Raw genomic sequence first — 27,700 nt, forward strand, 5'->3', positions numbered from 1 at the left:
TCCCCAACCCTTTTTATTTTTTTATTTGGAGAGAGGGTCTCACCAAGTTTCTTAAGGCTTCCTTAAGTGAATGAGGCTAGGCTGGAAGAGCTTGTAATTCTCCTGCCTCAGCCTCCTGAGTCTGGGATTTCAGGAGTGCTAGCACTCCGGGCTGCATTGCGATTCTTAAGGGAAATAGAGAGGGGAACACATTCTAGGAAAGGAGGATCTCAAGTGTATGAAAGGCCAGGGGGTGGGGGGGGGTGTAGGTATAGTGAGATAGGAGTGGAAGAAGCAGAATGACCAGATCTGTAGAGAAAAAATAGGAGGGTGTTTTGGGGTGAGATTGTGGAATGCGTGTTTGTTTGAAGAATGAAATCCATGGACACAAGGGTGAGAGCAAATAGGATGTATTAGAGTAATAGAAGAAAACAGAACTCCCCAAGGGGGAGGGATCCCAAGAGAGGGTTGCCAAGGGATGTGTGTTCTCTAGGAGTTTATATCAATCATGGGGTTGAGAAAGTTAGCACCCAACCCTGGGTAAGGCAGTGTGCACAAACTCTTCGTAAACCTTTTGGTCCAGTCAGATTACCCTGCCTTTTTTGGAGGGAGTCTGACCACCAGGCAACAGATGTTTCACTATCAGTTTGTATACTTACCTAGGAATCAGCCTGACCTTGGTGAGGCCTGGCTTTTATTGTCTGTAGTCTTTTAGTCCTGCTATACAGAAACCTGACCTTGAAGGGGCCCAAGTTGCCTTTTTTGTGCCTCGTTATCATGAAAGACTAAGAAAGGCTCAGCAACTGTTATAAATTTTATTAATTTGGTACTGGCAATTTGAACCCAGAGGTGCTTTAACACTGAGCTACATCCTCAATTTGAGACAGGGTCTCCCTAAGTTGATCAGGCTGGCCTTAAACTTGCAGACCTCCTGATTTGGGTGCCACAGTCATGGGTGGTTATAGATGTTATTTGTTTACTTGGGACACCAGAGATTGAAGCCATGGAAGCTTAACCCCTGAGCCACATCCTCAGCCCTTCTTATTTTTTGAGACAGGATCTCACTAAACTGCTTCTCACCTAACTTGCTAAGTCCGGCTTTGAATTGCAATCCTCCTGACCCAGCCTCCAGAACCTCTGGGATTACAGGCAAGCACCACGCACCCACCCTGTTACTGATAAGAGATCTGCCAACTAAATACAACTTGTAATCCCTCAATTAGATAGGGACCAGGGTTTTTTTCTTTCTTTCCCCATTTGCTCCAAAGGAGCAAGTGGGACTACTGAAAATATGTGAATAAGGATTGTGTACTAAATTAATGTTTCCCGATTTTGAAAATTGTACTTACAATGTAAGAGAATGTCTCTGTTGTTAGGAAATGGATTTAAGAGTGTAGCGAGAAAGGAATATCATGTCTGCAATTCCCTCTCAAAACGGTCCAGAATAAAATGATAGAATGAGAAAGCAAACCTAAAATAGTAACATTTGGGGAATCTAGAAATGTAGAAAGGTTTATGGAGATTACTTCTAGTTTGGTAGCATTTCTACTAAACTATTTTAAAATAAAAAGTTAACAAAACTACTGTGATCACTTACGGAGGGAATATGAGAAAATAAAGCCCTAGTACTAAACTATGAGTAACATCAAAGTTTAGACAAAAATCCGAGAGCAGTGAACACTGGAAGATGTTTTTAAAAATGGGACGCGAACAGTTTTGATGGAAAACATAGCCTTAGTATTCTTCTTTACCCTGAAGGTCTAAGAAAGGAAAACTTTCCTGCAATTCGCCCATTCAAACCACCCAATTCAACTTCATCCCACAAGCCCGCGAAAAACCAGCAGGCAATTAGCCGGAGAAGCCTTGTTTTCCAGCGAGCATGCGCACGCACGCAGGTCCCAATCAATCGGTGCTCACGTCGGCGTCTCTTTACGTCAGGGGCGGGCACTCTTCTACACATGCGCAAGATCGAAAAGGCCTTCTTTCTCGCCCTACGCCGCCAACATGGTGAGTCTCACTGCTGATGGCTCCGTGACTGGGGCCATGCCTCTTGACTTTTTCCTCGGAGGGAATTTTGAGCCCTGGAATGGAACCCAGAGGGTCCTGGGAAACGCTTATTGAGGGTCCCTGGGCGGTCGCTGCGCGGAACTCGGCCAGTTCTGGGCGCGTGGCCGGCGATCGCGCTGAGGGCCCGGCACCCCGGCGCGCCATGGGCCACGCGTGTGTGCCGCCACCCAAAGCAGCATGGCTGAGACCGTCGTAGCTTCCCCAGCCTCTGGGGCCGAGTTGGACTGGGTGCTTTCGTTCTGGGGCATGCAGGGCCTTTGAGCCTGGAAGCCGGCTTTCCCCCAGCGCCACCCCTGCGGATTTCGTTCATTTAGGTCCTCTCCAGGCACTTGGGCGTGTTCCACTTAGTCGTTCTCTGAATTAGGCATGTTGTCTATAGGCTGGGGGACGTTATAGCAAACCTTTAAATATTCACTGTGTTTTCTCTCCCTGCGCTTTCAGGTTTTCAGGCGTTTTGTGGAGGTTGGCCGGGTGGCCTACGTCTCCTTTGGGCCTCATGCTGGAAAGCTGGTTGCAATTGTAGATGTTATTGATCAGAACAGGGTATGTATAAGAAAGAAAAAGTGTCCTAATTTTGACTTAACGTGGCAGTGAATGGTACCCACTATAGATGATACTGTAATTAAGTGACCTGTTGGGAGCTCTTTGGGTGGCAGTGTTATTTTACCGTTCAGTGTGGGTAGGGTTTCAAGCGCAGACTTGAGTTAGCTGCTACTTCTGGGTTATAGTATTGCCTCAGCCTTTTAAACGTGCTTTCGGCCAATTCTAGAACAAAACATTGGCTATGTTTAAGTTATTATGTGTAAAACGAGTTCAGAACATACTCAGGCATACAGAAAGCACTTTGTACTGTTGTTAGTCTTTTAATAATATGTGGGTTGGATGGTTCTGAAAAGACAAGTAATTATACAGAATATTTATTCATTTAAATTGCTGTCATGTTTTACACTGAAGTCTCTGATCTTTGTATTTTAGGCTTTGGTTGATGGACCTTGCACTCAGGTAAGGAGACAGGCCATGCCTTTCAAATGTATGCAGCTCACTGATTTCATCCTCAAGTTTCCTCACAGGTAACTATCCACCAATCATCACAATTCCCTCTCCTTAGTTTTGTTTATACTACTAAAAGTTTGTTTAATTTTGAAAACCTTGCCACTTTTGTTGTCTTTCTCTTGAGAATACAATAAATAATACAGAAGATTTATAACTGTTCCAGAAGAAGGATTTATATTATGAAGTAAATAGGCATTATTTACTTTTAAAATGACCTTCTCTTTTCTTCTGGTGTCAACTAAGTATTTAGCTTTGGGGGTTTAAGTTGTTAACTTTGGATACCTGTATAGTGTTCCAGAAAATATTTATATTCTATATTTGCGTCATCTCCTAACATCTGCCACCACTACCTGAAAACAAAAACCCTAATAGGACAGAAACTGTGATATGCTGGATACCTTTAGCTGGGCGTGTGCATTTAGGATGTTTGAGTACTGTTTTTTCTTTAAACTTACCATTCATACAGCCTGGAATGAGTATGTCCATTCTGTTGCTACTGTGATTACACATTATTACATTATTTAAAGAACAGTTAGGGGTGAATCTTGAAGATGCTCACGGAGGATCACAACAATACAGGAGTTTCTGGTGACTTGGGTTTTCTTTGGGTACCCTTGTAATTCTTTGATCTCTGAGTGATACATACTGGGTTTATTTTTGGCCACAAGTTGTTGTATGAAGTAAAAACAGGAAATTGATTTCTGCACTACTTTAAGTGATATGTCATCAGTGGTGATTTTTAAGTCTAGTAAAATGGATTAGATTACAGTTTTGATAAAATTATACTTCAATTTATGTCTTGGCTGTGTGAACACCATTCAGTAGGTAAAACACATTGTTGTGCCGGATGGTATGTATGCCAAGTAAGACTATAGTGAAAAGTGTAATGGAATCCTTCCTAAAGGAAAAAGTTTTGTGACCTAAAAACTTTGTTACTTGCTGGGTACACTGGCACATACCTTTAATCCCAGCTGCAAGGGAGGCTGAGGCAAGAGTACTACAAATTCAAAGCCAGTCAGGGCAGCTTAATGAAACCTTTGTCTCAAAACAAAGAGGGCCTTAGGATGTGACTCAGTGCTTGCATCTGTGCAAGGTCCTGTGTTCGATCTACAGTGCCAGAGAAGGCCAATTGCTTAATCTGTGGTTTTGCCTCTTTGTAGTGCCCGTCAGAAGTATGTTCGGCAAGCCTGGCAGAAGGCAGATATCAATACAAAATGGGCAGCCACAAGATGGGCCAAGAAGATTGAAGCCAGAGAAAGGGTAATGACTTTGGGTCATTTGAATTCTGACTTTGTCTCTTTTGAAGGATTTGAAGTAAGATAATTTTTCATTTCTTTTTAAATAGAAAGCCAAGATGACTGATTTTGATCGTTATAAAGTAATGAAGGCAAAGAAAATGGTAAGTTTTTAAATCTATGTCCTGTAAGTTTGCTTCTGGATAAGAAAACAGTAACCAATTTCCATTTCAGGCTGCTGCCTCTTTGGAGCTTACTGTGAAAAGAGGTTGTCCTTATTTGCTTTATTTCATGGTATCCTTAAGAAATTATTCTTTTTATTTGGATTTAGTTGTGGAGAATGGGCCACTTAATGCCCTTTCTAAAAACTAGCATATGTCAGTATTATGTATGCATATGTAATAAATGTTTTTCTTATGTTGATTCTTTTCAGAGGAACAGAATAATCAAGAATGAAGTTAAGAAGCTTCAGAGGGCGGCTATCCTGAAAGCTTCTCCCAAAAAGGCACCTGTTGCTAAGGCTGCAATTGCAGCTGCAGCAGCAGCTGCTGCTGCTGCTAAAGCTAAAATTCCAGCAAAAAAGGTAACTCCAGCAGGCAAGAAGGCTCCGGCCCAAAAGGCTCCTGCCCAGAAAGCCTCAGGCCAGAAGGCAGCAGCGCCGCCTCCAAAAGCTCAGAAGAGTCAGAAAGCTCCAGCCCAGAAAGCACCTGCTCCGAAGACATCTGGCAAGAAAGCATAAGAGGCTATTAAAAAAGGAATAAAGATTCTTTTGACATGTTGGCAAATCTGTTAAAAGTCCTTGGATTTTAAACTTGTTGCTGAGGCAGGGTTAGGAGGCAGATTGATAAACATCAGGCTCAGTTCCTTAAACTGCCCAGGCTTGGTTATACACAACCATAACTAACTGATCTCATTACAAATCATGATAATTAGAAAGTGACTTTATTTCCTTGTGCAAAAAAACATTTTCCCACACGGGGTAGAGTTCCAGCCTCCTGATGTACAAGAGACTAAAGTTTTCTTTTAAAAATAGTATATAAGAAAATAGACAAATATGCAAATAATATGGTGGATTGATTTCTTGTCTTTTCATACCCTCTCCCCCAAATTTTGATAGAGATTCTAGCTCTGTCCCCCTTTTTTGGAGATAGGGTCTATTTTGCCCTGGCTAGTCTTGGCCTCCTGGGCTCAGGTAATCCCCCTGATTCTTAAAGCTGTGTAACTTGGGCAAACCCTTAATCCCCAAAGCCTGTTTCCTATGCTTTGGAGTGGTTAGTAGTTAATGGTTGTATAGCCTATTGAGAGGCTTATTAGAGATAAGGTAGTGCTGGTTAGGATAGGTGGGGTTCATGAATTAACAATTGAGATGGAAATTTAGAGATCAGAAACTAGCAGGTTGACATGGAAAGAAACCTGGGATGGCATTTTTTGGTTGAGTTTGCCAAAGCGGGAGAGTAAGTGAAAGAAACAGGGAAGTTGAAATTTGTTTTGCTAACTATCTGGGTGCATCAGGAAAAGGAGCTAATGAAAGAAGCTCAGTGCCCAAAGTATGGAATGGTGAATCGGGCATTAGCTTTAGGGGAAAGATGTCTTTTGCATGAGGAATTTAGAAAGGTTTAGATAATCTCTAGATCTAAGGGGGATGAGAATATACATTTGCAGGACAGAAGTTAGTAATTGCATGTGGAGGAAGTGGGAGAGCACTTCTTTGCAGCATTTTGGGTCTAGCCTATGAGGTTGTCAGGATGAGAATGTTTTAGAGAACAATTGGAAATACAAATCCAAAGGACTTTAGGAAAGTGTCTGAGGCATAGGGCACCTGAAAAGGACTAAGAGTTGGACCAAATAATAGATTTTGTGGCCAATGATATATCTTTTTTTTTTTTCCTCATCCAGCTTGTTTAATAAAGTACAAAAGAGCAATGATATATCTTTAGGAAGATTAGCATAACAGTATAATCTAGATTGAATTGGAAATGGGAGGTAGGTTGAGGAAAAAGTAGGTACTTAAAGTTCACTGCACACATGTTCTGTTACCATGATGAAGGGAAGGTGGCTTGAAGGAAATATTGAAGCTGAGTGGGATGGCACAACCCTGTAATCCCAGCTATTCGGGAAATAAGAACCCAAGATCCAGGCCTGCCTGAATAATTTAGTGAACCCCTATCTCAAACTTTAAAATACAAGGACTAGTGATAAAAGTCAGTAGAACACCCCTGGGTTCAATCCCCAATATTGCCAAAAAAGTATTCAGATTTAAATCTGAGTATTACTGAGTGGGGCCTGTACTATCTATGAAACTCATCTAAAAATCAGGGGACCCAATACTTCCCTTATATTGTGGTAAGTATCATATGAAATGCTTGTGAAAATAAGTATAGTGTGTATCCTTAGTATCAGGTCTTCACTTAAAGGATACTCAATAACAGGTTGAATTGTGTTGCTCTAAAGTAGTTTTATGGACAAAATTTGGATAGTTGGATTTTCAGGGAGCCTCTGCTTCAGTTGCCTCAGATATTCAGATGGCATGTCCTCTAATTCGTGGTATTTTTCCTCTCATTTGTTGGGTGAAATACTGTTTAGTATCTAAATTAAAGGCTACACTTAAATCTACCAAGTAGCTGAATTTAATTAATTTTGGTACTGGAGATTGAATCCAAGGGAGTTTAACCACTAAGCCACATCCCCAGCCCCTGTATATATTTTTTTAAAATATTTTTTTAGTAGTAGACAGACATAATACCTTTACTTTATTTGTATTTATGTAGTGCTGAGGATTGAACCTGGTACATCACACACACAAGGCAAACGCTCTACCATCTGAGCCCAGACCCTCTACATATTTTATTCTGAGACAGGGTCTCAATGAGTTGCTTAGGGCCTCACTAAATTGCTGAGGCTGGCTTTGAATTCGAAATCCTCCTCACCCTTCCAAGCCACTGGGAATTAAAGGCATGTGCCACCATGCCTAGCATAGCTGAATTTTAAATCCAGTCATAAATATATTGACACCATAATAAGACATTTTAAAGTAAAGGGCCCCTTGGTCTCCAATTCCAGAACTTTGTAAAGGAAACAATTATGTACATTCTCGCAGATATTTTTCTATGCATTTCTCATATGTGTACAAAAAGTAGTCACATGATTCCTCGTTTTAAGCAATGTTTATGCTGCATATATTCTGTAACTTGTTTCTTTGAAAAAAATGCATTATAGCAATCATATCTGGTTGGCATCTATTAAACCTTCTCCAGAGAAACAACCAATGTGATAAGGTATGAAAAATTTAAAGGTATTGACTTGTGATACAGAGGCCAAGAAGTTCATGATCTGTAATCCACAAACTAGAAAACTAAGAAGTTGGTGCAATTTAGTTTCAATACAAAGGCCTGAGAACTCAGAGCCATTGGTGTAAGTCCCAGCCCACTTCTGAAGGTTCAAGAACCAGGAGTTGCTGAGGCTGAACATAGGAGAAGATGGGTATTTCACTCAGAAGAAAATTCAGGCCCTCAACAGATTTAGTAAAACCTACCTACATTGAGAAGGGTGATCTGGGTGATCTTTATAAAGTCAGCTGATTCAGATGCAAATCTCTTTCAGAAAAACTCTCACAGACACCCAAAAATGTTTTACCAATGATCTAAGCATCTCTTAGTTGACACACCAGAATTAATGGTCAAATCCCCTATTCGTCCACCTATTTCTTTTTACCTTCTTCATAGTAATCCATAATATGAATGTTCATTTTTAAAGCAAATTTTATGATACCTATATTATATAACTTTAAAATGCAGAGTATTAATTCATAGTGTTTATTATGGATGTTCATTTGACTCTTGGTAAACATTAAGTATGTTGCCACCTGGGTATGGTGGCACTCACCTGTAATCTCAGCTGCTTGGGAAGATAAGGCAGGATGATTGAAAGTTTGAGGATAGCCTGGGCAATTTAGTGAATGACCTGTCTGAAAATTTAAAAAATAAAAATGGCTCAGTAGTAAGGTGACTCTGGCTTCAATCCCCAGTACTGGGGTGGGGTGGGAGGGGGAATGCTGCTAATTGCTTTTTCTCTTTAAACAGTACTTACAGGGCTGGGAATGTAGCTCAGTCGCTAGAGTGCTTGCCTCACATGCACAATGCCCTGGATTCAATCCCCAGAACTCCCCCCCCCCCAAAAAAAAAGATTATCTATCTATATATGTATACACACACACATATATATATTAAATATATACTGTGCATATATAATATGTATTATATATACTGCGTGTGTGTGTGTGTGTATACACACACACACAGTACTTAAGTGAAGTAAATATCCTTGTACCTACCTCCTACACAAAATTGCATTTATTTGGGGCACATTTACCAATCAATCAGTGCAGTTGGTAGATTGAACAGGGTGTGTGTTGTTTTTCGTACTGGGAGTGAACCTAGCGGTGTTTTACCAGTGAGCTACACCTCCAGCTCCCTTTTAATTTTTATTTTGAGACAGTTTCACTAAGTTGCCTAGGCCGACTTCAAACTTGTAATCCTCCACCCTCAGCCTCCCAAGTAACTGGGATTGTACCACAGCACCCTGCTTTAAGTTTTATTCTAAATACACAAATCAGAGTGTAACTGACATGATATTTGCTTCTGAATACTTTTTGTACTGGGTATGCAATGCATTCTTGTAATCCCAGTGACTCAGGAGGCTGAGGTAGGAGGATTGCAAGTTTGAAGACAGCCTCAGCAACTTAGCAAAACCCTGCCTCAAAGTAAAAATTTAAAAGAATTAGAGATGTAGCTCAATTGTGAAGCTTTCCTGGATTCAACACCCAGTGCCAAAAACAAACAACAACAAAATAAAACAACATCTTTGTGTGAATGTGTGGTGCTAACGATTGAAACGAGGGTCTCACATGTGCTAAGCAAGTGCTCTACCTGTCAGCCACACTTCCAACTCAACATTTGCTTTTTTTTTTTTTTTTTTTGATACCAGGGATTGAAACCAGAGGCACTTAACCACTGAGCCACATCTCCAGCTCTTTTTTTTTTTTTTTTTTAATTTTGACACAAGGTCTTGATAACTTGTTTAGTGAACTCGTTAAATTGCTGAGGCTAGCTTTGAACCTGCCATCTTCCTGCCTCACTTCCCCCTTGGGATCACAGGCATGTGCCACCATGCCCAGCAACATTTGTTTCTTGAAATTTGAAATTTTCTTAGTTGCCTACCTGGCATACTTAAGTTTAAAGAGAATGTGTGTAATGGGTTGGGGATGTAGCTCAATGGTAAAGTGCTTGCCCAGCATATATAAAACCCTGGGTTCAATCCCCAGTACCACCAAACAACAACAACAAAATGTATATTATCTTCTTGCTGTTTATAGTAATTTCTGTTAATAGTTATCCTTACTATTGAAATTCTTTGTATTACATTTTTGCCTATTTAATTTTAAAGAATTGTGTTAAAAATCTCTGTACAAATATAGATTTATCAGTTTCTTATATTTCAAATAGTTTTTTGCTTTACATATATTAAAATGTGATGTTGCCAGGCGTGGTGAGCACATGCCTGTAATCCCAGTAGCTCGGGAGACTGAGGCAGGAGGATCTAGAGTTGAAAGCCTGCCTTAGCAATAGTGAGGCTAAGCAACTCAGTGAGACCCTGTGTCTAAATAAAATACAAAATAGGGCTAGGGATGTGGCTCAGTGGTGGTTGAGTGCCCTTGAGTTCAATTTCTGGTACAAAAAAGAAAAAAAAAAGTGATGTTAGATATATTGAGTTAGTTATCACTAGAACTTTTTGTAGATTAGACTTTCTCAGTGTGAATATCTCCCTCTTTTAATGTTTCCCTTGAATTCTATTATTTTTTTCCAATTATTCATATTGTCATATTTACTTTCATTTTATTAATAATTATTTAGTCAAGCTTTGAAGAAAATCTAACAGCACCCTTCCTTACTTTCATTGTGGCTTAGGCATTATTAGAAAATGCAGAGTCAAAAAAGAGCATACTACAGGGACACAGCCACATCAATGTTTATAGCAGCACAATTCACAATAGCTAAAATGTGGAACCAACCTAGATGCCCTTCAATAGATGAATGGATTAAAAAATGTGGCATTTATAACAATGGAATATTACTCAGCACTAAAAAATAACAAGATCATGGCATTTGCAGGCAAATGGATGGCATTAGAGCAGATTATGCTAAGTGAAGTTAGCCAATCCCTAAAAAACAAATGCCAAATGTCTTCTCTGATATAAGGGGCGTGACTCAAAATGGGATAGGGAGGAAGAGCATGAGAAGAAGACTACCACTAAATAGGGAAGAGAGGTGGGAGGGAAAAAGATGGAGAAGGGGAGTTGCACGGAAGATGGAAGGAGAACCTCATTGTTATACAGAATACATTTATGATGTTGTAATGAGAAAAAGAAAAAAAAAGTGTCACATTAGATTGGATAGAGAGAAAGGATGGGAGAGGAGGAAAGGAGTAGGGGGGATAGGAAGGGCAGCAGAATAGACAATATGATTGATGTATGTACATTCCATGTATGTATTATATGTCAAAATACATTCTGTCATGTATGACTAAAAAAAATTAAAATTTTTAAAAAAGCCACCAAAAAAGAAAGAAAAAAAAAAAAAAAAAGAAAGAAAATGCAGAGTCAGGAACTCTGCCTCAGCCATTTTAGACACATATCTCATTTACTTTTCACATGAAGCAGGTGGAGTGCCTACAACAGAAGTTCCCCTAAAGGAGCTCTCAGACCACAGAGAGAAAGTAAAGGTGCAACATCAGCAATGCACTGACATCAGAAAAGACTTGAATAATGATTTTCTTGAATCCAAAAGGCTTTGTAACAGTACTTGAAAACGAATATACTTCAGAAGGATTTTAAAAGGCAGAAGTGTCATGCATCTAAAATCACCCTGGTTGCAATATGGGAAGAAAAGGTTGGAGGGGGCTAGACTGGAGACCATGAAAAGGGAGGAAGGAGGCTGTCTCAGTAATCTAGGTGAGAGAAGAGTAGAGGAAGGAGCCAATGATAATTCTTAGACCACTAACTTGGCTGGTAGGATGCATGACACTCCCTATAGAAGTTGAGAAAAGATGATGATCTTAGTGTGGACGTTTAGGCCCCTGTGGGTTAGGTAAGTAGAAATAAACGGTGGGCCAGTAGACACAGATCTCTAGCTCAGAACTAACTTCACAGTGCCTGCCCAATGGGCACCAGCTCCATGATCAAAGTTATATCTAGGCTGGAAAAGTAACGGGAATGTTTTACAGGACAGTGACACTGATACTCAGGAGTAATAATGATGTCAGCAACAAAGTAGCACTTGTTTTGATTTAGTTATTAACAGAGTCTTAAGTGTGTTGGATGAGTGAACTCAATCTGTTGAATTTATAAATTTGAAACTATTACCATTCCAAGTTGAGAAGTAGCTTGAGCAAGTCCATTCTGTTCATAAACAGTGGAGTTAGGGTTTCACCGCAGTCAGACCCCAAACTCCACGATATTAGGTCACACAGGTCAATCAGCCATGAAGTGGGAGACAGGGGCTGTCAATTCATTAGGTAAGTTACTGCTAGCAAGCTCTAGAGCCAGAGGCGTTTATTTTTATACATGGAGGAATTTATCATCTGTTTGGGGATGCTAAGGCATGATTGATGGAAAGTCGGACACATGACTGATGAGAAACGGTCTTGAGCACAGGGCCTGGAGCCTCGCTTGGGCGAACCATGGAGAGAGGACGGCCTCCATCTTCCTAGAGCGGCGCCAGGGCCGCCGCGGGTCTCGCTTCCGTCTTGGCGGATTCGGCGCTCTGCAGGAGCTTGCGGTGAGCGGCTCTGGTTGCGCAACCTGGTGCCGGTCCTGAAGGTTGCGTGTTTGGGCCTCGCAGACGCCCCGCGAGAGCCCCATGAGGCCGCCCGAACCCTGGCCAGCCCCTGTTGTCGAGGCACGACTGACCTTCCTGCCCCGAGAGCTTGTCCTCTGGCTCGAGGTACGCTGGGTGGGCGCCCGCGACCGACATCTGGGGTCCCCTGCCTCCCGGGTGGAGCGTTCTGATCGCGGTTGGGTCTGTGGTCACCATCTCCAGTGGGACAGTGAGCGTCTTACCCATTTCACCTGAGGTTAGTTCGCCACTTGAATTTTGCGCTGCAAACCGTTGTTGATTCAGGGATCCCTTCTCTCCAAAGGCTCCTTTCGAGTCTTTGCCGTGATTCCTACAGGTGTTTCTTACAAAATACTTAGCAATGCATTCTTGGTGGGGCCACGGGTTTTCTTAAAAGCCACGAAACCACTGCAGTTCTTTTTTGTTTCTCCATATTTTTTTTATTGGAGCAACATAATTATGCATAATGGTGGGATTCGTTGTTACCTGCTGCAGTTCTTAACCCTTGCTGCACAGACATTCATTTTAGGAATTTCCAGCATCGCCAGACACATTTATTAGAGAATGTATAAAGGGGGGCATTTGCAGCACCTCAGGAATCGGTGGAGAGGATGGTGGAGAACAGTGTCCTAAGGATATCTGGTTCCGTTAGGAGACAGAGCAAGTATGGGAAATAAGACAGCTCATTCTCAATGTTTTTTTTTCCTTTCTTCCTCTAGCTCTGCAGGTTTTCCAAGACTAGAGGGCAGTGCATGAAGCCAGGGGTTATCCACCATGCTCCAGACAGTGTGGTCCCAGGTGAGCTGAGCTTTCTTTTAGCATACTCAGAGGCAGGCAAGGTCAGGGAAGGCCTAGCAGCCTCATTTGATCAGTCCTGTGCTTAGCATTGCCTCCATCAGCGTGTGGCAAAGGAGTATGCTAGGGAGTTGATTAGAGAATATGTAGGCTGGGAAAGAAGAAAGCCCAGCCAAGAAATTCTCCTAGAAAGTGAAATCTACTTGTGTGAAAACTCAAAGTGTGGTCCATGGATGAGAGTTTTGACATCACCAGGAAGCTTGTTGGGAAAGGCTGGATTTCAGGCCAGTTCTCCTGAATTAGAAACCATGTTTCACAACATCTGGAGAACTTAGGGGCTGGTTAAAATGTGAGGAATGCTAGTCTTCATCACAAGACCCAAAGGACATGTATTTCCTCAAGGAGAGTTTACCCTGCATGCTGCCTGTGTAGGATATAATGATACCAAATGTCTAATTTGGAAGGTTTGGTTCTTGTGGGTACTGTGCTCTGGGGGAATGCTGAATTTGTAGCTGAAGCAGCTCAGTGCAAAGATGTCAGCTTAACCTCTGTGAGAGCCTATAGCCCTTGTTGGCACAGATTCAGGTAGCATAGGGAGCAGTTGTCCCCTCCCCCAATCTTGATGGTAGAGGATGAGTTTACTGATTTTTTTTCCATTGTCCTGTGTCATATGCTGAGAAAGCTATGTATATAATGTAATGGATAGATCATGTAATAAGAAAACTCCATACCCAGAGACTTAAAAGCAAGCAATGGTGGCTTCTTTTGTGAACATTGGTCCATCCAAATCTGTTTGAGCCCTTCAACCAAAATTAGTTCTTGCAAGTCAGGAAAACTTTTGTAGGGGCAGTCTGTTCTTTCTTGGCACCTTGCTTGCCTATTTTCTCAGGATTAGTTTCCATTAAGAAAACTCTGAGCAACAATGGCTTAAACAAAATAAAACCTTCTCTTCTATGAAAAACAAGTTTGGGAGAGTCAGTCCAGGGCAACTACACAGTTATGCACACAGGCTCTTTCATTCTGCGCTACTATCCTAGCACTGTTCTCATGCTGTAGGCCACCTTATGATCCAGAGTTGCTGCTTGGTCTCAGGCAATTATGTGGGTATTCTAGTTAGATGTAGAGATAACAAAAGAGGTGAACCTTTCAGCTGGGTTTGCATCCTTCTAGGACCTTCTAAGAAGTCTCTGATAGTGTTTACATTTGGGTTTCATTGATCTCACTTAGTTGCCTGGGTTGGATGCAACCTCAGGTAAAATTAGGGTTCTATTACTAAAGAAGAAAGCAAGTACATGCATATCAATATACCTGTTAGTCTCTGCTAAAGTCTCTGTGAGGAATATTTTTCTAGAAGATTCTGGAATCTTCTAGAAGCTTTCCTCAGTTTCATATATGGTTGTAGTAAGTATTGAGATTTATATGACATTGTGTGCCAGGTGAATTTTTAGTGCTTATCTATATTAACTCCTTCTATCCTACAAAAGCCCTATAAAATAGATACTATTGGTATTCTAGTTTTAAAATGATGGAGCTGAGGCACAGAGAGGTTTAGTATTCTATCCAGTATCAGGGATGGGATTTGAGCCTCAGGTGTCTAGCAGGGATTTTTCAACCTTGGCTCTATTTACATTTTATCTACAGATAATTATTTGTTTGGGGGGATTCCCTATGCATAATTCATCAGCATCCTTGGCCACTGTCCACTAGGTGCCAGTAGCACCACCACCACCACCATCATGCTGCAGCTGTGATGACTAAAAATATATCCAGGCATTGTCACCTTTCTCCTGGGGGAGGAGGGCAAAATTGTCCCTGTGTTGAGACAAGGCTGTCAAGTCTGCTGTTTGCTACTATGCTGTGCTGCCTCTGTAACCTGTTTCTCACACACGGGAATCACAACTCCACTACATAAAGGAGGTGGTAAGTGCTGGCAGAGAACAGAAGCAGTGTGATCACAGATGCACTTCATGCAGCAGGATGTTGAGAAGCTTAGTGTTTCAGAAAACAAGAAACCAAAGAGTGCATGGATAATTACAGAGGTGTGGAGGGGTAGAGCATAATGTGGGGGAAAGAAGGTAAGGTCTATGTTTCCAGCTTTTTTCTTTTCTCTCTCTCTCCTTTTTTTTTTGTACTGGAGATTTAACCCAGGGGACTTTATCACTGAGCTACATCCCTAGATCTTTTTTATTTCTTATTTTGAGACAGGATCTCACAAAGTTGCTGAGGCTGGTCTTGAATTTGCAATTCTCCTGCCTCAGTCTCCCTAGCCTCTGGGATTATAAGTGAGTGTCACTGTACTTGGCTGCTTCCAGCTTTTGACTGAAGAAGATTAGACATATTATTAACATTTGGGGTTGGTGAAGTGTCTATTCTGCCCTGAACAATAAGGTTGCCCCTAGCTTCCTCTGCCTATTTAAAATTAAAGTCAATTAAAACTAAAAGTTCAGTTTCTTATTCATACTAGTTATATTTACACTTTTATGTACAAGAGACTATAGAAGATTTCTTCACATATAGTTATGATTTTTCCCTTGCAACAAAGAGTTTATGGGGAGGTATTTAAGATCATGCCAATATCCTACTCTTTGTTGAACCTTCCCCTGAGATTCAGCATCATTGATGTTTTTTGTCAGGACTAATTTTCACAACAAGGACTATAAATCTAGTACTTCTCCAGTTGTATTTCTTTTACTTGGAAGAGACTACTACATAAATAAAAGGTAGCTTCTCGGTGGGTTTTTTTTTTTTTTTTTTGGTACTAAGGATTTAACTCAGGGTATTTTACCACTGACCCACATCCCCAGCCCTTATTATTCTTTATTTTGAGACAGGGTCTCATTAAGTTGCTTAGGGCCTCACTAAGTTGCCAAGCTGGTCTCAAACTTGTGATCCTCCTGCCTCAGCCCTTGAGTCGTTGGGATTGCAGGCGTGCACCACCATGCCCAGTGAAGAGAGGGTCATTCATGATGATGAACTGGAATGGTGTAGTGGATAATTTATATGTAAGTGGTCAGTTCATCTTAAAATTTTTATTTTCTTATATAGCCTTGTAATAAGTACTCAGATGAAGAGGACTCCCTTTCGTCTATCTCAAAGTGTTTAATTGCTGATTCCCTCGGGAATAATAATTCTTGCTTCGTAAATTATTGTATGTTGAACAGATTGAGGTAAAAAAATAACTAACACTGAACCCTAACCCTGTGATGGTTTCCTTCTTCCTTAAGAAGTTGTAGGTGGCTTTGCAGAGGCAAAGGGAGATAGATCTGGTGAAGAGGATGGTAGGTTGGACAGAGCTTAGGTGATCAGGGGCTGATCTGTGAACAAGGTTTGGGACATGGCCATCCTGTCCCTGGGGTCAAGTGTGTTAGGAGAGGAGGAGACACTGAATGTTGTCTTCAAGGGAGAACCAGCTTTCTGGTAAGGCAGGATGGTAGAAAGAGGGAGAAAGGGTTGAATGAAAGGAACTCTATCCCCATGAACTCACTTCTCTGTCCTTAGTAGAAGCTGTGGAGGAAGAAAACAAGAGGAGCTGAGTCAAGATCCCTGATGGGTGCTTCAAGATGAATGAACACAGGGTGAAAGACAGATACCTGCTGTGGTCAGTTTAGGAAAAATGCCAGAAAAATATATTTGGCTTATAGAAGCAAAGATGGGTTGACGTGATCACCAGGGAGAGAAGAGCAGGTGCTGGGCTGTGTGCTTAGGCTGACAATATTGGGCCCACAGAGATGTGTTTCCACCATGCGACCAGCGCACTGGTTTCATTAAAGAGGTTCTTGGCATAAAAGTTAACTAGTGAGATCAAAATAAAACACACAGACTCAGTTACCTTTTTCTATGACCAGGTCCGAGACGGCTCCCCCTCTGGCTCCCATCCCGAACCACCCGGTAGGGCAGCAGGGATTACTCAGGGCTAGCAGGAGAGAGGGAGAGAGCACGCCAGGGAGTAGCTTTTTATTGGGGAACAAGAAATTCAGGGGAGAATTCCATCCAATGAAGGTTGAGGGGGGCAGCACTCCAAGGTCAGGGTCAGTGATTGGCCCCCGGGGTCAGTGGTCAGTCACACCCCAACACGGACAGGCTCTCGCACCAGGAGAGGGTCGGGAAAGCTCCGACACAGTTTAGCCAGAGCGCCTCAGACCCAAACCGGGAGTTGCCCAGTCACGTGTGAGAATGGCTCCCCACATGTGTATATGAAAAGTGGGAATTCTGCCTGAGGGCTGCCCCTGCTTAGAGTGCTGTGTGTTTCTCATCATTGTAAACCTTTCACGGGGCTCAGAACTGTGGGTTGCAGTAGATTCACCCCTTCCCTGCCTCCTTCTGCGCTTATACAGGGCTTGAGCAGGAACCTGTTGTTTTAGGAGGCAGTGACCTTTGAGGATGTGGCTGTGTACTTCACCCAGAATCAGTGGGCCAGTCTGGAGCCTGCGCAGAAGGCTCTGTACCAGGAGGTGATGTTGGAAAATTATGCAAACATAACTTCTTTGGGTAAGTCCTCTTCCTCTGAAACTTAGCTTCTGCCTTTGGGGCTCCTAGATTCTCCCTTAGCAGATCTGGGATCTTTAATATCCCCAGGATTAATGACCCATGAGCTGAGCTCCCTAATTCCCAGTTTCAGGAGTAGCTGAATGGAGAAAGATCTGGATTCACTTTGGTTTTTAACAGGACTTCCCTGTTGGCTGGTTCCTGGTGGGGACTGTACTGTGAGGGGTTTGCTCTGGGAGCAGAGAGAACTGAGAAGGTTCCTGGTGCCCCACCTTCATTCCTCCAGTCTTCCTGTTCCCTGGAGGAGACCCCGGCCCATCTACTGTGTGTGAGTCTCCTAGGACCCCAGGTATACACTTCCAGTGACTGTGGGTACTTCCTGTTCTCTCAGAGGCTAGAATAAGCTATGAGCCCTTCCTTAGATCCCCAGATTCTCTCCTCATGAACCTCACTTGGTCTCCTGGGCATCTGCCTCTTCGTTCACCTGGCAAAGCAGAGGGTAGACTGAGGGAGGTTGGTGGTGACTCTCTCAGCTTCCTGTTCCTTTTCTTTCTCCTTTAGCAGCATTACCATTCCCTAAACCAGATCTGATATTCCAGCTGGAGCGAGGGGAAGCCCCATGGGTCCCAGATTCATGGAGACCTGTTGGGGAAGAGGCCCTTGGAGGCAGGTGCACAGGTGAGCAGGAGAACAGACCATCTTCTTTTCCAGCTTTGACTCTTGTGTGTCTGTCTGTTTCTCTTTCTCTTTTTGTTTTTGCAGTAGCTGGGATTGAACCCGGTGAATTGTATCCCTAACCCTTTTTATTTTTTGACTTTGAGACAGGGTCTCCCTAAGTTGCCCAGGCTGGCCTCAAACTTGGGATTTCCCCACCCCATCCTACTGAGTATCTGGGAATATAGATATGTGCCACTGCACCCAGCTACTTCTCTTTTGATATTTTAACATGAGATGAAAGAGGTATTTCTTCGGAACCATGGCTGTTGTGGGATGAAAATAGTCATGCTTCAGCTCTAAACTAGAAGACAGCAGTCTAGATGTTCCATTGTCTCTCATTTTTCTTCAGAAAGTGAAAGGATTGCAACATTTTATTTTTTTTTTAATTTTTAATTTTTTTTTTTTTTTTTTGTGTGGTGTTGGGGATTGAACCCAGGGCCTTGTGCTTGTGAGGCAAGCACTCTACCAACTGAACTATACCCCCAGCCCAGCAAACATTTTAAAACTAGTATTTATTTAATTTTAATTTTGTTTTCCAGTACTGGGAATTGTATCCTGAGATATTTTACCTCTGGGCTACATCCCCATCCCTATTTATTTTTTATTTTGAGACAGAATCTCACTAAGTTTCTGAGGGCTTTACCAAGGTGCTGAACTTGTGATCCTCCTATCTCAGCTTCCTGAGTCATTGGGATTACACATATGTGCCACTGTACCTAGTTACTTTTACTTTTGAGACAGTGTCTTACTAAGTTGCTGAGGTTGGCCCTGAACTTGGAATCCTCCTGCCTCAGTCTTCTTAGTCACTGGAATTATAGATGTGTGCCACCATACCTGGTTTATGTTTATTTTTTTTAATTAGTGCATCATAATTATACATAATAGTGGGATTCGTTTTGCTATATTTAAATGTGCACATAACATAATTCGTTCAGTCTCTTATTCTCCACATTTCAAACTCTGTTAGTGAAATAGGCTTCTGTTCATCAGTTTAGGAACATAAACACGATATAGTTAAGAACTTCGTTTTCATTTATTAATTTGTTTGTTTTATTTTTTCCTGTATTGGGGATTAAACTCAGGGCCTTGTATATGCTAGGCATGTGCTGTACCACTGAGCTACATTCCGAGCCCTAGAACTGAGTTTTTATAAGAACTCTTTGTGTGTATATTTATGTGAAACTGTACATGAAGATGGAGTCAATCTGATTTTCTCATTTAATAATAAATAATTAGCCTTTGAAAGAACTGTTGTGTATGAAAAATATATATTTATATATGGAATGAATGGTTTCCTTTTTTGAAATATGTTGAATTGAATAGATATAAAGACCCATCCAGAGATTTGGTAGATAACCTGTCTAATTCAATTGCCTTGTTCTTATACTCTCAATCCTTTGTGCCTTTCTGAGCTTCTGTACCCCGAGTGCTGCTTTCCATTCCCCTACTCAAGTCTTAACACATGAGTCAACTTGGGGTCATCTTGAGAGAGAACCTTTCCTGGCAGCCTTCCCATGGTTATCAGTGTTCCCCTTTTCCATAGTCACCAAAAGCTTTCACCAGCATTGTCCAGTAGAACAATGGAAATATTATATATCTATACTGTCCAATATGAGAGCTGTTAGCTCCTTGAACACTTGAAGTGTGGCTAGTATAACTGAGGAACAGTTTTCAATTTTATTCCACTTAAATTAAATTTAAATAGCCATTTAAGGGACTATGGCCACCCTACTGGACAATACAGTATTAAACTCAAGAGTTTCAGTGTGCTTTTTTTAGTGACTATATCAGTAGGTTTCGAATTCTGGTGTGCATTAGGATTACTTGGAGGGCTTGTTAAAACACGGATTGCTAACATTACCTCCAGAGATTCTGATTCAGCAGACTAGGGCAGGGCCTGAGAATTTGCATTTCTCACAAGTTCCCAGGTGCTACAGGTCCAGGGAACATAGGAACCATTGTGTGGTCATCAAAGAGTGTAAGCAGCATTTAAAAATTAGAATAGGGCAGGCATGGTAGTGCCCACCTGTAATCCCAGCAACTTGGGAGGTTGAGGCAGGAGGACCACAAGTTCAGGGCCAGCCTCAGCAATTAACAAGGCCCTAAACAAGTTAACAAACCCTGTGTCAAAAAGGGGGGGGGGGGGTGCTGGAGATATGGCTCAGTGGTTAAGTGCTCCTGAGTTCAATCCCTGGTACCAAAAAAAAAAAAAAAAAAGAATAGGCTAATACAGGATACTGAGGCTAGTCGAGTGCAAGTTTGAGGACAGCCTCAGCATTCTAGCAAGATCTTAAGCACCTAAGCAACTTAGTGAGACCCTATCTCAGAAGAAAAAACAAAAGGGGGCTTGGGTGTGACTCTGGTTAAGCACCCCTGAGTTCAATCCCCAGTACCCCCTCCCAAAAAAATATGTAAATATATAGACCAAAATAGTATAAAATCTGTTGTGAAGGCATCAATCTTTTTTTTTTTTCTTTTTTTGATGATGGTTTTGGGGGTGGAATCCATTTGCATCACTCTTATTAAGGAGGTTGTTTCGTGAAACTTTTGACCCTCTTTCAGGTGTGTGTATATGAGCATATCTGTACTGGATTAGGATCTGAGCTATGAATTGGTGACCAGGGGTCTAGAAACACTAAGCTGTGTTAGATTTTGGTGCTTGTAAAGGCAAAAATGGCTTCTATGTTGTAGTGCCTGCAGTGAAAGGTGAGCCTCCACCCCAGCCAGGTTGCTATCTACTGTCTGTGCTGAGTTCATTTTTTTTTTAATATTTATTTTTTAGTTGAAATTGGACACAATATCTTTATTTTATTTATTTATTCTTATGTAGTGCTGAGGATGGAACCCAGGGCCTTACTAGGTGAGTTAGGTGAGCGCTCTATTGCTGAGCCACAACCCCAGCCCCATGTACTAAGTTCTTAGCCAAGCCTGTTATTTCCTCTCAGAAGTCTGTCTCCCAGAGGACACATGGGTTTTAAATAGTGATTGTCTAATGAATTCTTCGTAACCAGTAGTGTTACACATTGTTTCTTTTCTTCTCCATTCAGGCTTGTGATAAAGAATATCTCATTAAAAATGATAGAGGATTGGGCACAGTGATACATGCCTGTAATCCCAACAACTCAAGAGGCTGAGGCAGGAGGATCACAAGTTTGAGGCCAGTCTCAGCAACTTAGTGAGGCCCTAAGCAACTTAGTAAGACCCTGTCTCAAAATAAAAAATAAAAAGGGCTGAGGATGGAGCTAAGTGGTTAAGTGCCCCTGAGTTCAATCCCTAGTACCCCCCACCACCACCAAAAGAAGAAGAATAAACAAAGGTAGAGGGTTGGAGATGTAGCTCAGTGATAAAGTGTATTCTTAGCATATGCTAGGTCCTGGGTTTGATCCCCAGAACTACACATACACTCAAAGACAAAGTACTTGCACAGATTTCATGCCTTGACTGACCTTGGGATCTGCTATTGTAGACAGCATCTCTAGTTCTCTGGATACTGTGTGGTGCTGGAACTGCGTACCCACCTCTCTTTTCCGGTTTAGAGGTCTCTTTCTGCACCTTGCTTCTTTTTATTGCTTTCCCTTCCTATGACTTCTACATCCCATTCTAGTATTTCTTTATCCATTTGTCTCCATTCATAGCTTTTCCATCCATCCCATTATTGTTGTCCTTAGGGCATTACTATCTTCCCCACCTCCAGGGCTTTTCCTTTCTATTTGGGGTACCATTGGATGTCTGTCTCTCTTTCTCCAACAATACATGTCCCCAGGGCAAGCTAATGCTGCTTAATCCCTTTCCTTTTCTAGCATAAATAATAAGGGATTCTTATGTTTTCTTTTTGTTATGGTAGGTGGTAAGACCAAGTCTGAGGAGGAGGAGCCAACTCCAAGGCTGAACATGACTACAGAGTCAGAGTCCCACGGACCCACAGAGGAGGGGTTAACGATGGAGGTTCCCCAAAGCAGGTTAGAGAAGCCACAGCAATGTGACATAGGGAAGAAAACAAACTCAGAGAAAGGAGATCCCATAGATTTGACAGTTCAGGATCATAAGTCTTCCACCGTCAAAAGGAAGGAGACAGCCAGGAAACTGCAAGGAAGCAAGAGTGTTGTTTCAAAGCAGGGCCCTCCTAGGAAACAGGTGTTTCAAAAGTGTGACGAGTGCAGCAAATACTTTAACCCAGACTCAGACCCTCACCAGCACCAGAAAACTCACACTGATGAGAAGTCCTTCAAATGCAAAGAATGTGGGAAAGCCTTCAGATACAACTCAAAACTGTCACGGCATATGAAAATCCACACTGGGGAGAAACCATATGCATGTGAGGAATGTGGACATGCCTTCAGTCAAAATTCCCACCTTCTTCAGCATCAGAAACTCCACGGTGGAGAGAAGCCCTATGAATGTGGGGACTGTGGGAAGACATTCAGCTACAACTCAAAATTGATCCGGCATCAGAGAATCCACACTGGGGATAAGCCTTTTAAGTGTAAGGAATGTGGGAAAGCCTTCAGAGGTAGCTATGACTGCATCATCCATGAGCGAGTCCACACGGGGGAGAAGCCCTATGAATGTAAAGAGTGTGGGAAAGGTTTCAGTTCTAATTCAGTTCTGATCCAGCACCAGAGAATCCACACTGGGGAGAAGCCTTATGAATGTACAGAGTGTGGCAAGGCCTTCCGCCGCAGGTCAGTGTACCTGCAGCACCAGAGGTTCCACACGGGGGAGAAACTGTACAAATGCAATGAATGTTGGAAAACTTTTACTTGCAGCTCTCGCTTCATAGTGCATCAGAGAATCCACACTGGGGAGAGACCTTACAAATGCCAGGAGTGTTCAAAGGCCTTCAATCAGAAGGTTACCCTGGTTCAGCATCAGCGAGTCCACACTGGGGAGAAGCCTTATGAGTGTAAGGAGTGTGGGAAGGCCTTCAAATGGAGCGCAAGTTTTCTTCAGCATCGAAAGTTGCATACCAGGAAGAAACCTGCTCAAGATCCAGGGCCTTCCACAGTAGAGCCCCAGGGTCCTTCAGGCCTCTCCCCTTCTTCTCCCCAGCAGGCCTGCTCTGCCTCATCCCAGCCAGGGCCATCCTCTGCACCTTTTTCGCCACTTCCCTCATCTGAAATGGCCAGCTCTTCACCTGCCCAAGTAGCACACTCCTTTCAGGATCTTGCTTCTCCTAAAAAGTCATCCTCTCATAGCCTAAATCCCTTGTCTCACTCCCCGTGAATTTCTCATGTTCTCCATTCCGGTCGCACTTTGAGTTATCAGGGTTTCTACTGGATCACTGGCCATGCCTTTATCTATACTCTTGTGATCTTATGGAAGACATTATTGTTTTCCCAACTCTATTTTAAGTAGTCACTTAAGGACTGTGTTTGATTACTCTCTTTTAGCCCCTGGGTAGGAAATGGCAGTATTTGTCCTTGAAATTTACAGTGTCCAGTTTTGGCCTCTTTCATCACTCTGGCCCTGGGACTATTGGAGTTGAAAGAGTTTGCAGAACATTTTGGGCTTCAAGGAATGTGTGAGTTGGGCCAATGTACTTAGAAATATAGGGGAACTATAAAGCCCACCGGAGGAAGTAATCAGAGAAAGTAACCAGTGATTGCCTTCAGGATTTAGGGAGGGACATTTGGTGGGCCAGTGGCAAAGATCACTGGGGAGAGAATCTTAGCCTTGGAATTTTTTAATTACCTTGGTAGTGACCATTAGAAGGATCCTGTGTAACTGCAATAGACCAAGAAAATAATCAGGGAAAGAACTTGAAGGGATGAGAGTAATAATGTGAAATTAAGTCTTTAAACTTGATTAGGAGGGAATTTTATTTTTCTGTCCTATTCCTGACCATATTTTTGTTTAATTTCAGTGCCCACTCAAATATGTAGGCACAGAAAGTAATTTGGGCTTATGTAATATAGGGGAGGTACCTGACCGAAGTGATCTCCTGGAGTGGATGGAGTAAGGCAAGGAAAGAAACCCAGCCAGGGCTGGTTACAGTTCTGGCCTCTAGAGGGAGCCCATTCCTGATCAGTTACTATACAGTCACCTACTTCAGATTCCCCCATTAAATCAGTTTGTGATTGGTGGTACTTTTAAATGAATTTTATAATGAACTACTGTGGAAACACTGAGAAGTGTTTTATGTATGCTGATCTTTGCAGATGTTATGATCTCACTCCTTTGGCTATATTTTCCATCTAGTGACCAGAGGCTCTGACCCTTCTTAGAATCACTGCTTCAGGACAATTGTAGCCCATGGAAAGGTATTTTTAAAAAATTAAGCGGGAATACAGTATTAAGAAGGTGATATGTATACTATTGTATTGATACCACAAAAATTATATCTCTAAGGTAGGGTAAAGAGAGATGTTGGTTGGGTTTTGGCTTTGGTCAAGTTTATTGAGATGCATTTTTATACAGTAAAAGCCACCCCATTACTGTGTATAATTCGGTGAGTTTTGACACATGAATATGGTTTTGTAACTAAGATATAGAAAATATTTATCATCCCAAAAAGTTCCCTTGGCTCAGGGAAAATTTTATTTATTCATTATTTATTTATCTATTTATTAACTTTTAACTTTATTTTTTTTTCAGTGCTGGTGATCAAATCAGGGAGAAGTTTAAATGGTTGGTAAGATGTTGGGGACTTTTATTTATTTTCATTCCTTCACAAGATTTGTGCAATACTTAGAATTTAGGAGGAGAAAAGCAAAAAACCAAATTCATTTTCCAAGCTGTGGGCGGAGCTTCTGGAATATGAAAGAGCCTGGAATCACTGCCAAGAAAAGCAGTCAAAATGTAGGAATATGGGCTGGGGCTGTAGCTCAGTGGTAGAGCAGTGTGAGGCACTGAGTCCAATCCTCAGCACCGCATAAACAATAAAAAAATAGAGGTGTCCATGTATAACTAAAAATTTTTTTTAATGTAGAAATATTACAAAAAGTAAGAATACATCTGGTTTCTTTGACATATTTTGGACACAAGACGCTTATACAAAATTTTTGACCTAATCACCAAAGCATTATTAAACAGCAAGGGCCGTAGGGCTTCTAGGAGGGTTATAGCAAGCAAGGAAGTTCAGGGCAAGAGGCTTCTCAGCTGGCCAGTCTTCAAGTAGGAGAGACTTCTAAATATGATCTGGAGGACAGCAGATTATAGCATTCGAAGGAAGCGAGGACTGCAGGGAAAATAGATGTTCCTTGACTTACAATAAGATTGCCTCCAATAGCCCTTTAAGTTGAAAATATTGTGAGTCAAAAATGCATCGAACATACCTAATCTGCTGACCCTTAATAGTGCAGCCTAGTTGAACTTGAATGTGCTCCAGAACACTTACATTAGCCTACAGTTGGGCAAAATCATCTGACACAAAGCCCACTTTTGAATACCTCATGTGAGTTCTTGAATATAGTACCCTGTGGAGTATTGGTTGTTGGCCCTTGTGATGGAGTGGAGCTGCAGCTTGCTGCCAGGGTCCAGCATTGAGAGAGAGTATCAGACTGCATATTGCCAGCCTGGGAAAAGATCAAAATTTCAAGTACGGTTTCTGCTGAGTGTTTAGCACTTTCCCATCATCCTAAACTCAGAAAATTATAGGTTGTCTATAAATGGATCTTTTCCAGTCTTTTGGCCAAGAGATTTATGGAGTTCTGACTAGCAAATTTTATTTTTCAGTTTTTTGTTCCTTCATTCAACAGAAACTTAGAATTGTCCCCCACTCCTTGCATTGTTACACAGATGTTATTGTACAACTTCCATAGCACTTACACTACTACTGAAGATAGATGAATGATGTGTCATTCTTTATAGTGCAGGGATGAGTGTTGCCAGGTTATCTGGCACCTAATACATACTCAGGTGGTTTTTGACAAGGACCATGAGTAACTCTTGTTACTATAATTGAAGGTTCTGCTGCTTGCTGCTCAATAAAAACTTAGGAGACAGAAGTTGGTGGAAGAAAACAGGTTTATTCAAAGTTGGCCCTAAAGAAAATAGAGACTCCTTCTGCCTCAACTCTTTATCTTTGGGGGGGCTCAGGGATGTAAATTCTTTTATGAGAAAAAGGGATACAGTGGGACCAAAGACAGGAAATACATGCATGTGGGCATGTGTACACACACACACACACACACACACACACACACACACACTTAAGACTAGGTTGTCCTAGACAGAGAAATATATTACAATTCCAGTTTCCTTGGTACTTGCCCTGACTGATGGGTAGCTTCTCAGTTTCCATTCTCAGCATGAGGAAACTAAGGTTAAAACAGCTTTTACTAGGAATGGAGGGACAAAAATCAGTCAAAGGGGCTTTGTTACATGCCTAGTGGGGACAACCATCTAAAAATGAACTTGTACATCACTTAATTTCCAACAATGGTGTTCCCTTAAGAAGTTTCTATGTTCTCTGAAAGTGAAATGTTGTATTTAAACATACCAACTCCCCTCCCCCTGTGAAATTGTGATACAATAAGAAATATATCTATATACATATCTAGTTATCTGTGTGTGTGGATATATATATATAGACTTCATATATATGAGTCTTGAGTTCCTGGCACAGTACTTCTAAAACCCTTGTAATTTCCAGAGTGATAAGTGTCTTGTATTTGGTCTTAGTCCTGATACTAGGGCATCCAAGACCCTTGGAATCTCCAGAGTAATAAGTGTCCTTTTTGTATGCTAATGGAATGACTGGTGATTGAGGGCCCCTAAATAGCTTAAGGATAGGGGCTGGTTATTAGAAAGATCAATGTGTGAAAATCTGATTGAAAATTTCAGCCTCAGTCCCAACCTATAGGAAGGGGAGAAGGGCTGGAGATTAAGTTGATCACTAGTAGCTAATGATTCAATCAATTGTGCCTACATAATGAAGCTCCCATAAAATCCCTAAACAAGGGAGTTGGGAGAGTTTTCAGGTTGGTAGATACATTGATGTGCTGGGAAGAGAGTGCACCCGGAGAGAGCATGACAGTTCTGTGCCCTTCTCCCATGCCTTGCCCTGTGTGTCTCTTACATTTGACTATTCCTGAGTTGTATCTGCTTAATAAAACTAATAATAGCAAGTAAAATGCCTTCCTGTGAGTTTTGTGAGTCATTCTAACAAATTATCAAACCCGAGGAGTGGGTTGTTGGAACCTATGAGTTAAAACTGGTCAATTGGAAGTACAGATGGCCTAGGACTTAGAGTTGGCATCTATACTGGGAGGAGTCTTGTGAACTGAGCCCTTGATCTGTAGGGTCTGACACTAACTCTGGGTAGTTAGTGCCAGAATTGAATTGTTAGGGCACTGCTTGGTGTCTAGAGAGTTGGAGAATTGTGTACCCACACATTTGGTGTTAGAAGTAAAAATAGTTCCTACCCCCTCTACTTACTAGTTTGAGATTTGCATAAAGACTGCCCCATTGCTTTTAGGCAAGGTATATGGGTGTCATTACCTGAGTTTAATTTGGAGACTTGCTTTTATCAGTGACTTA

The 27,700-nt window shown here is 41.8% G+C and overlaps 2 protein-coding genes across 3 annotated transcripts; both read left to right on the forward strand.

Annotated features, from left to right (window-relative positions):
* The first annotated feature begins 1,922 nt into the window (after positions 1-1,922).
* Positions 1,923-5,119, forward strand: Rpl14 (ribosomal protein L14). Its single transcript, XM_027932458.3, has 6 exons — positions 1,923-1,986; positions 2,488-2,589; positions 3,022-3,116; positions 4,260-4,359; positions 4,445-4,498; positions 4,768-5,119. Exons 1-6 carry the CDS (start codon positions 1,984-1,986, stop codon positions 5,071-5,073), a joined length of 660 nt encoding a protein of 219 aa, XP_027788259.1. The 5' UTR covers positions 1,923-1,983; the 3' UTR covers positions 5,074-5,119.
* Positions 5,120-12,161: 7,042 nt separating this feature from the next.
* On the forward strand, positions 12,162-27,298 carry Znf619 (zinc finger protein 619). 2 transcript variants are annotated; one of them, XM_027932271.3, is made up of 5 exons: positions 12,162-12,331; positions 12,943-13,021; positions 17,380-17,506; positions 18,065-18,181; positions 22,065-27,298. In XM_027932271.3, exons 2-5 carry the CDS (start codon positions 12,998-13,000, stop codon positions 23,441-23,443), a joined length of 1,647 nt encoding a protein of 548 aa, XP_027788072.2. In that variant the 5' UTR covers positions 12,162-12,331; positions 12,943-12,997; the 3' UTR covers positions 23,444-27,298. The 2 variants fall into 2 exon arrangements, with proteins under 2 accessions (XP_027788072.2, XP_071456136.1); XM_071600035.1 differs by lacking the exon at positions 12,162-12,331 and having other exon boundaries at positions 12,941-13,021; positions 17,353-17,506.
* Positions 27,299-27,700: the final 402 nt, after the last annotated feature.

The sequence above is a fragment of the Marmota flaviventris genome, chromosome 1 (assembly GCF_047511675.1).
Source record: "Marmota flaviventris isolate mMarFla1 chromosome 1, mMarFla1.hap1, whole genome shotgun sequence".
NCBI classification, from domain to species: Eukaryota; Metazoa; Chordata; class Mammalia; order Rodentia; family Sciuridae; genus Marmota; species Marmota flaviventris.